This window comes from Cetorhinus maximus, chromosome 23 (genome assembly GCF_964194155.1).
Source record: "Cetorhinus maximus chromosome 23, sCetMax3.hap1.1, whole genome shotgun sequence".
Classification (NCBI taxonomy): domain Eukaryota; kingdom Metazoa; phylum Chordata; class Chondrichthyes; order Lamniformes; family Cetorhinidae; genus Cetorhinus; species Cetorhinus maximus.
In genome coordinates, this window is record NC_135901.1 from 12,919,552 (window position 1) to 12,930,017 (window position 10,466).

At 45.8% G+C, this 10,466-nt stretch overlaps 1 protein-coding gene across 1 annotated transcript in view; it reads right to left on the reverse strand.

The window, feature by feature from the left end:
- Positions 1–2,721: 2,721 nt before the first annotated feature.
- Positions 2,722–10,466, reverse strand: part of LOC144696902 (uncharacterized) — a 50,496-nt gene continuing 42,751 nt past the window's right edge. The window contains exons 2-3 of the mRNA XM_078568615.1: positions 5,452–5,544; positions 2,722–5,283 (exon numbers count right to left, since the gene is read on the reverse strand). Coding sequence (XP_078424741.1) covers positions 4,626–5,283; positions 5,452–5,544 — 751 coding nt within the window. The 3' untranslated portion in view covers positions 2,722–4,625. The remainder of the gene's footprint in view (positions 5,284–5,451; positions 5,545–10,466) is intronic.

The window sequence follows — 10,466 nt, forward strand, 5'->3', positions numbered from 1 at the left end:
TTTCTCACTGAACTCCTGCTGCTTTACAGGCTTCCACTGTAGCAAAGTAAGAGTCAGCTACTGCAGGCAGAGAAAAGATAGAAAATGAAAGGATCACCTCCTTCCCTCTTCACTGAACTCCCTCAACTCACCAAACACCAACTTAAGCCCTCTAATGCAGCCCAAAGCAGAACGGCAGATCAACCGATTCCACCTCCTGAGAGATACTGTAACCGGAGTAATTTTGTCAGTTTTGTTGGCTGTCAATGTAACTATTGTGACTTGACTGTCTATTGTAACAACTGTGATTGGGCCATAGATGGAACTAACAGACGTTAGTAAGCTAACAGGTCAAGAAGCCATTTTGAACTAATCCAGGAGACATGGATGACCAGAGATGTTCAGGTTATGATGAGAAGGAAAAGAGAGGCTTTTAGCAGGTACAAGGGAAGCAAATCAGCAGAGGCATTAGTGGCGTACAGACAGTGCAGGGTGGAGCTTAAGAAGGCAATTAGGAGAGCAAAGAGGGGATATGAGAAACCTCTGGCTGGTAAAAGTAGGGAAAATCCCAAGATATTCTATAAGTATATCAATGGGAAGAGGATAACCAGGGAAAGAGTAGGCCCCATTAGGGACAAAGGAGGCAATCTATGGGTGGAGCCAGAGGACATCGCTCGAGTGTTGAATGAATACTTCATATCCGTCTTCACCCAAGAGAGTGAGGATGAAGGTTATTGAACTCGGGGAGAGAGACTGCAAGGTTCTTAAGCAAATTGATATGGGGAGTGACAAGGTATTGGAGGTGTTGGCAGGCTTAAAAGTGAACAAATCTTCAGGTCCGGATGATTTGTGTCCCAGACTGCTGAGGGAGGCAAGGGAGGAGATCGCAGGGGCTCTGACCCAAATTTTTAATTCCTCTCTGGCCAAGGGGGAGGTGCCAGAGGACTGGAGAAGAGCTAATGTGGTTCTACTATTTAAGAAGTGTTGTAGAGGTAAGCCAGGGAACTACAGGCCAGTGAGTCTCACGTCAGGGAAACTATTGGAGAAATTTCTGAAGGAGAGTATCTATCTCCACTTGGAGAGGCAAGGTTTGATCAGGGATAGTCAGCATGGCTTTGTCAGAGGGAGGTCATGCCTAACAAATTTGATTGAATTTTTTGAGGAGGTGACCAGGTGTGTCGATGAGGGTAGTGCAGTTGATGTAGTTTATATGGATTTCAGCAAAGCCTTTGACAAGGTCCCACATGGGAGACTTAGAAAGAAGGCAAATGTACATGGGATACAGGGTGATTTGATGAGGTGGATTCAAAATTGGCTTAGTTGTAGGAGGCAGAGGGTGATGACAGGATGCTTTAGTGACTGGAAGCCAGTGTCCAGTGGCGTACCACAGGGATCTGGGGATCTGTGCTCGGTCCCCTGTTATTTGTCATTTATATAAATGACATAGATGATGATGCGGGGGGGTAGGATTAGTTAGTTTGCGGATGACACAACGATTGGCTGGGTGGTTAACAGTGAGGTTGAGTGTCTTGGGCTACAGGAAGATATAGACGGGATGGTCAAATGGGCCGATAAGTGGCAGATGGAATTTAACCCTGAAAAGTGTGAGGTGATACACTTTGGAAGGAGTAATTTGACAAGGAAGTATTCAATGAATGGCACGGCACTAGGAAGTTCTGAGGAACAAAGGGACCTTGGCGTGTGTGTCCATAGATCTCTGAAGGTGGAGGGGCATGTTAGTGGGGTGGTGAAAAAGGCATAAGGGACATTTGCCTTTATCAATCGAGGCATAGTTTACAAAAGTAGGGAAGTCATGTTGGAGTGGCATAGAACCTTGGTGAGGCCACAGCTGGAGTACTGTGTGCAGTTCTGGTCGCCACATTACAGGAAGGATGTGATTGCACCGGAGGGGGTGCAGAGGAGATTCACCAGGATGTTGCCTGGGATGAAATATTCACGTTATGAAGAGAGGTTGGATAGACTTGGGTTGTTTTCATTGGAGTAGAGAAGACTGAGGGGCGACCTGATCAAGGTGTACAAGATTATGAGGGGCACGGACAGGGTGGATAGGGAGCAGCTGTTCCCCTTAGTTGAAGGGTCAGTCACAAGGGGGCATAAGTTCAAGGTGAGGGGCAGGAGGTTTAGGGGGGATGTGAGGAAAAACCTTTTTACCCAGAGGGTGGTGACGGTCTGGAATGCGCTGCCTGGGAGGGTGGTGGAGGCGGGCTGCCTCACATCCTTTAAAAAGTACCTGGATGAGCACTTGGCACGTCATAACATTCAAGGCTATGGGCCAAGTGCTGGTAAATGGGATTAGGTAGGTAGGTCAGGTGTTTCTCATGTGTCGGTGCAGACATGATGGGCCGAAGGGCCTCTTCTGCACTGTGATTCTGTGATAGTAATATAAACCAGTTACTGCATGAATGGAAACCGGCCAGGAATGATTGAACAAAGTAGTGAGACTCAACTGTGAGACAGTTGAAGGATAAGCAATTAATCAATAGATGTATTGGTAAAGACTGGACATATAACCTGGGACAGAAAGTCTGTAATGCTTACACATAATTTTAAATGTACTAAATGTACATTATAAGACAGTGCATTGTAAAATGATCTTTCACAGACCAATCTAGAAAGATGAGTTGTGCTAAGTCGAAGTCTTTATATCCTTGGGGAGTACATAAAGATGGGTAAAGAATAAGGCATTATTCAAGAATTATTAAAAATTAGATACTGAAACATAGGGAGTAGCCCCATTTTATTACTGTGTGGAAAGATGCTCACATATGTGAGAAACAAATTATAAATAAGCAGACAGTTAATTATTGTTTGACAGTTAGGCTAATTTGAGATAAGAAAATATGAGTTAAGGGGATCAAATGAAGGTGTGGAGAAGCCATTTTGCTGGCATGTTATCCACGCACTGAGTGTGTGAGACGGGATTCTGAAAGATCGACTGTCGACGGCCGAGCAGAGGGTTAGCATCACTTCACACCTTCAGCTTGATCACCCGAGGAAGGTATGAGAAGTCTGCTTAGTTGTTAAGCTTTTTACTTTTACTGTTAATTGAAACTTAGTTTTCTAATTTTTTAACTTGTTACCTTTCTACCTTTTAATTGTTAATAAATCTTTTAAATTTACCATCTGAAGTATTCAGTCTTCTCCGATGATTGAGTCTAGTGTGAACCAAATGATTTATTAGATAATATACAATTGGGAACATCAGGTCAAATGAGTTGTACCCCATAAATTAATTGTAATGCCCTTTACACCATGAGCTCTGATTTTGTGCCGTAACCTTTGATGTGGCACTTTGTCAAATGCCTTCTGGAAATCGAAGTACAGCACATCCACAGGTTCCCCTTACCTTGTTGCTTGTTACTTCCCCAAAGAACACTAATAAATCAGTCAGGCATGATTTCTGTTTCACAAAACCATGTTGACACTGCCTGATTACATTGAGACTTTTTAAGTGCCCATTAGAACCTCCTGAATAATAGATTCTAGGATTTTCCCAATGACAGATGTTAAACTAACTGGCCTGTAGTTTCCTGCTTTCTGTCTCCCTCCTTGAATAGAAGAGTCACATTCATTATTTTCCAATCTGATGAGATCTTTCCAGAATCTAGGGAATTTTGGAAAATTAAAACCAATGCATCCACTACTTCATAGCCACTTCTTTTAAGACCTTAGGATGAAGTCCATCAGGACCAGGGGTCTTGTCAGTTTTTAGTTCTAATAATTTTCTCGGTACACTTTCCCTGGTGCCTGTTATAAGTTCCCTGTAATTGTTTTAAGTTCCTCTCTCCCTTTCACCTCCTGATTCACAATCATTTCTGGCATGTTATTTGTATTCTTTGCAGTGAAGACAGGCGCAAAAATCTGTTGTGTTTGTCCGCCATTTCCTTATTTTCCATTATTAATTCCCCAGACTCAGTCTCTCGAGGACCAATGCTCACTTTACTGATTCTTTTCCTTTTTAAATACTTGTCGAAACTCCACCTGTTTTTATATTTCTAGCTAGCTTTCTCTTGCAGTCTAATTTCTCCTTCTTTATTAATATTTTAGTCATTCTTTGCTGTTCCTTATATTATTTATATGGTATTATAAAAACTGCAGCATTCCAATTGTTGTTGACGGTTCCCGTGTGTTCGGCTCTCAGCTGCAGGCAGCGCCTGGTTCAGTTTTACCCAACACATCTATGTCTGTGATGTCGCATTCATCTCACATTTATAAAGCTACTTTCACGCAATGAGAAACATCCCAAGGGGCTTCACAGGAGTGATGACCCTGAGCCACATAAGGAGATGTGAGGATGTCAAACTGAGGGTCCCGTCTGCTCTCTCAGGCGGATGTGAAAGATCCCATGGCTGCTATTTTTAAGGAGAGCAGGGGCGCACTCCCTGGTGAGGGCAATATTTCACCCTCAACCAATCTGACTAAAAACAGGTCATCTCTGGTCACGATCACATTGCTGTTGTGGAGGTTTACTGCGCACAGAGATGTCCTGAGATTGTGAAAGGCACTTTACAATTCTGTCAACTCCAGCCCGGATACTGTGGTTAGCAACAACACTTGCCCAATATCATAATTAACAAAGTTCACTCCTGAATCTGATTAACAGCAGCAGAATTTGAACAGTGCAGTCACGTGTGAATTCGCTGGTGTGTCAGCAGGTTAGAAGATCGATTAAACCTCTTCCCACAGACGGAGCAGGTGAAGGGCCTCTCCCCAGTGTGAACTTGCTGGTGAGTCAGCAGGTTGGATGAATGAGTAAATCCCTTCCCACACACGGGACAGGTGAAGGCTCTCTCCCCAGTGTGAACTCGCTGGTGTCTCAGCAGGTTGGATGATCGATTAAATCCCTTCCCACACACGGAACAGGTGAATGGCCTCTCCCCGGTGTGAACTCGCTGGTGTGTGAGCAAGTGGGATGGTCGTGTGAATCCCTTTCCACATTCAGAGCAGGTGAAGGGCCTCTCCCCAGTGTGAACTAGCTGGTGTGTCAGCAGGTTGGATGACTGGGTGAATCCCTTCCCACATTTGGAGCAGGTGAACGGCCTTTCCCCAGTGTGAACTCGTTCATGTACAGTAAGTTCAGATGATCGTCTGAACCCAGTTGCACAGTGAGAGCACCTGAACGGTCTCTCATCAGTGTGAATGCGTTGATGATATTGCAGATCCCCAGAACCTTTGAAGCACTTTCCACAGTCTGGACATTTAAAAGGTCTCTCGTCAGTGTGAACCCGTTGATGTGTCAGAAGGTGGGGCGATGTCCTGAACCTCTTCCCACACTGTGAGCAGCTGAACGGTGCATACCCGGTGTGAATGCGCTGGTGCTCCCTCAGTCCATGTGGGTTTTTAAAGCTCTTTTCACAGTCAGGGCATTTAAACTCTCTCTTTTCAGCGTGGACTTGCTGGTGTTTCAGCAGGTGGGATGAGAGAGTGAATCCTTTTCCACACACGGAGCACGTGAACGGCCTCTCCCCAGTGTGAAGTCGCTGGTGTCTCTGAAGGCAGACTAACTGAATGAATCCCTTCCCACACACGGAGCAGCTAAATGGCCTCTCCCCGGTGTGACTGCGTCGATGAGTTTCCAGATCAGACGGGGATCTGAATCCCTTCCCACAGTCCCCACATTTCCACGGTTTATTCCTGGTGTGAACGGTGCTTTTTGCTTCCATGTTCAAAGGATGATAATATTCAGGTCCTGATGAATCAAGTGACTCTGGCTGATTTTGATGTGATAGTGGTTTGACTTTCCAAACTGAAAATCCTTCTAATACTCTACAAAATGAATTTAAAACATAAACAAGGAACTGTGAAACAGAACCGACAAAAACACAAGGACAGGCTGTGACACTGAGGTGAATCAATCTGGTAATTTGTGGGACCAGCACGTGGAAAATGTGACCATGGAAGCTACCAGATTGTCATAAAAACCAAACTGGTTCACTAATGTCCTTAAGGGAAGGGAACCTGCCTCCCAGTCTGGACCTACACAAGATTCTGGCCTCTACGGGAGAAGAGAGAGTGAGAGGTGGAGGAGGGGAAAAGGAGACGGATTTCATAGATCTGCAATTCAACCAGAATTTGGAAATTCCAAACCCATGGCCCCCACCACCTGGAAAGACAAGAGCAGCTGGTGCATGGAGAAAACCATCGGCTTTAAGACGCACAGCATAGAGTTCACACTGGGGAGAGGCCAGACACCTGCTCCACATGTGAGAAGGGGTTTAATCCATCATCCATCCAGCTGACACACCAGCGAGTTCAGCAATGACTCCGGGGGTTGGATTCTGCTGTTCATCACATCCAGGACTGAACCATGTTCATTCTGATAGTGTGGGTTTGTTTCTGCTGATGTTAATAATCTCTGTAACCGGACTGGTGATTTAATATTCTGGAAATTGCCTTGTTTTACTTTGTAACCCTTACTCTTCAAATGAAGCATCTTTCTTCAGCCTACAACAAACAGTAATTTACTTGTAATTTTTTCCATTTAGTTTCTTTATTCAGTGCTCACCATATGGTCTGCTCTACGTTGGGAACATCAAACACAGATTGGGTGATCACTTTGTGGAACAACCTCTGTTCAGTCTGTGAGCTTGACCCTGAGCTTCTGGTCACTTGTCATTTTAATTCTCTGCTCCACTCCCACTCTGACCTCTCTGTCCTTGGCCCCCTGATCTGTTCCAATGAAGCTCAATGGGAGCTTGAGGAAAAGCAGCTCATCTTTCGATTCAACACTTTACAACCTTCCAGAACTCAACATCGAGTTCAGCAGTTTCTGCACCAACAGGGAGTTGTCAGGATCAGGAACTCTTGACCTGAAAAGGTGCTGGAACCTGATTCTACAGGGAATTTTAAAAGGAAGTTGACAGGGACTTGAGAATGAGGAACTTACTGATTACAAACAGAATGCATGTGTGTGGGTCTAAACATGACTGCTCTTTCAAAGAGACAGCAGAAGCACAAAGGGTTGAATGGCCTTTCTGTGCCGTAAGTTTCTATGATTCTAGGGGATGGCTATTTAGTCCCTCGTGCCTGTTCCAACATGAAATGAAAACGTGGCTGATCTGTGATCTAACTCTATACACTTGCCTTTGCTCCACATCCATTAATACCTTTGGTTAACAAAGATTGTTCAATGTCAGATTTAACATTAACATTGATCTTGCATCAACTGCTGTTTGTGGAACAGAGTTCCTCACTTCTACCTACCTTTGTGTGCAGAGGTGTTTGCTAACTTCACTTCTGAAAGGTTCAGCTCTCATGTTTACATTATGCCCACTATTGCGTTGATATCCTCTTTAACCAGCAATGCAATTCCACCACCTTTTCCTTTTTGTCTGACCTTCCTAAACACTGAATACCCCTGGATGTTCAGTTCTCATCCCTGGTTGATGCAAGATCAATGTTAATGTTAAATCTGACATTGAACAATCTTTGTTAACCAAAGGTATTAATGACATTGAACAATCCCAGATTCCCCAACTGGTGGAAATTGTTTCTCTCTATCTATCCACTCAGTTCCAATTAATATTTTGACAACTTTGATCAAATCACCCCTTAATCTTCTAAATTCCAGTGAATACAACCCAACTTTGTGTCATCTCGCCTCACAATTTAACACTTGGAGTCCAGGTATCGTTCAGGTAAGTCTGTGCTGCACTCCCTCCAAGGAAAATGTATCCTTCCTGCCCAGAACTGAACACCGTTCTCCAGATGTCGTCTGACCAGGGCTTTGTGTATCCAGATGCTTTTCCAGTCACAGTGATACCTGAAATTAATTTATTAGGAGAGATGACTGAAACTCGGATTGTGTTTCCAGGAATTTATCCAAGATAGAGAGAAATTATTTCTGTTAACTGGGGAGTTGTGGACTAGGGGCATAGTCTAAAAATTGTAGCCAGGTCTTTCAGATTGAAATGGGGTAACAATTGTTGACACAAAAACAAAAGTTTGGAATTCTCTCCCACAAATGACAATTCCCTCACCAATATGGCCACCCATTTACACCCCCACCCCCCACCTTCCCCTCCCAAGATGGTGACAGGCAGTTGCCTGCATAAACCAGGCCTCTTACCAGGGTTTCCAGTCCCACAGCCACCATGTTTTTTTTAATTCTATGATGGGTTGTGGGCATTGCCCATTCCTAATAGCCCTGGAACTGAGTGGCTTGCTGGACGGTTTCAGAGTGAACCACTTCACTGTGGGTCTGGAGTCACATGTAGGTTGACAGATTTCCTTCCCTGAAGGGGCGCTGGTGAACCAGATGAGGTTTTAAAACAACCCATGATAGTTTTATGGTCACTATTTCCGAGACGAGGTTTATATTCCAGATTTATTCGCTGAATTGAATCCATATCCTCAGAACAGGGTCTCTGGGTTTCTAGCCCAGTGACATTACCACTAGGCCACTGTCTCCCCGTCCTCCGAGCTCGCGTGCGGTTTCCAGGCTCCCCCCGGTTCATAATCTCCACCCGCCCTCTGAGCTCGCGCGCGGTTTCCAGGCTCCCCCCGGTTCATAATCTCCACCCGCCCTCTGAGCTCGCGCGCGGTTTCCAGGCTCCCCCCGTTCACAATCTCCAGCCGTCGGCTTCATTTCTCACCCTTTGTGATCTTAACCCGACCGCCTTCTTCCAGCTCCGATTCCAGTTCTGCGCATGCTTCAGTCGCAGCCTAGCCCCGCCCCTCCATCACTCCGATTGGCTCGAGAACCAACCGCAGCCGCGGACACGCCCCCTCCTGCTATTGGCCTGTCGCTGCTGTCAATCAGCCGGGCATTGTGAGCTGACAGGTGGGAGGTCACTGTCGGGAGCGGGTTAATAAACCCCGGGCGGGGGGGGCGGGGTTTACAAATCCCGAATGCGGCGCCAGTTAAACAATGAACATTCTCCACTCTCACTATCCGCCGCTTCCGGCTTCTCTCTGAATCCTCCCAATATACTGAACACCAATGTGTTCACTCTGTTCCAATATTCTGAATGTGAGAATACCTTTACAAAAAGCAATGACCTGCTGAGACACCAGCGTATTCACACTGCACTCTCACTGAGACTCACAGTGATGGAAAACTGTCTCACCCCTGTACACAAACTGCCTTTGGACTGTGGCTGGGAGCTCCTGTCTGTTGGGTGTCAGATAGAAACTCGGCTTAAACTGTCACCCAACTGTCTCCAGGAGCAGCTGAGAAAACAAACTGTAGAATCCAATCGGACAGAATGACCCATCAGACAATCAATGTACAGGTTAAACCTTCCTTCCAGCCTCTGATCAAACACTTCTCCCTTTAAAACCAGGGTTCAATGTTCAGATACACACCGAGACAGAGATTGCTGACACTCAAGAACACTTCCCAGTGTCAAATAATCAGTCTGTTGTGAGTCCTTCACACAAGGGGCTGCTTCCTGGCTCCGTCTCCATGTGTGTCAGCTCACAAGGGCGTGACTCAGCACCGTGTCAGCATCTGACCGCCCCTATATCACGCTTCAGCAGCTGGGGCCCAGGCATCCAGAGTGGGGGAAGTTCTGTATGAGAGTTTCACTGTTTTCTGTCACTGTGAGCCTCAGGGAGCAGCAGTACACTGCAGCGTCGGTCAGCTGCAGCCCCCACATAGTTAATGTGGTTAATTTAGTCCGATTTCGAGCTCTGCAATTTGGCAAATTGGATCCAAAATTGGCTTAGTGGCAGGAGGCAGAGGGTGATGGTCCAAAGTTGTTTTTGTGATTGGAAGGCTGTGATGAGTGGTATACCTCAGGGATACTTGCCTTTTTTAGTCGAGGCATAGAATATAAGAGCAGGGGGGTTATGTTGGAGCTGTATAAAACACTAGTTGGGCCACATCTGGAGTAATCTGTGCAATTCTGGGCGCCACACTATAGGAAGGATGTGATTGCACTGGAGAGGGTGCAGAGGAGATTCACCAGGATGTTGCCTAGGCTAGAGTGTTTCAGCTATAAAGGGAGACTGGATCGGCTAGGGCTGTTTTCCTTAGAGCAGAGAAGGCTGAGTGGGGACCTGATAGAGGTGTACAAAATTATGAGGGGCATAGATAGGGTAGATAAGAAGAAACTTTTCCCCTCAGCGGAGGTGTCAATAACCAGGGGGCGGAGATTTAAGGTAAGGGGCAGGATCTTTAGAGGGGATTTGAGGAAAAATATTTTCACACAGGGGATGGTTGGAATCTGCAACACACTGCCTGAGGGGGTGGTAGAGGCAGGAACCCTGACAACATTTAAGAAGTATTTTGGTGAGTACTTAAAACGCCATTACATACAGGGCTGCGGGCCAAGTGCTGGGAAATAGGATTAGAATAGATAGGTGCTTGATGGCCAGCATGGACGCAATGGGCCAAAGGGCCTTTTTCTGTGCTGTATAATTCTATGACTCTCTGACCCCGAGCCTGTTCACAGGAGGGATGGTTCCACTGTTACAGACCGAGTGGGAATGACATTCTATTGTGACATTGTGAAAGTTTAATG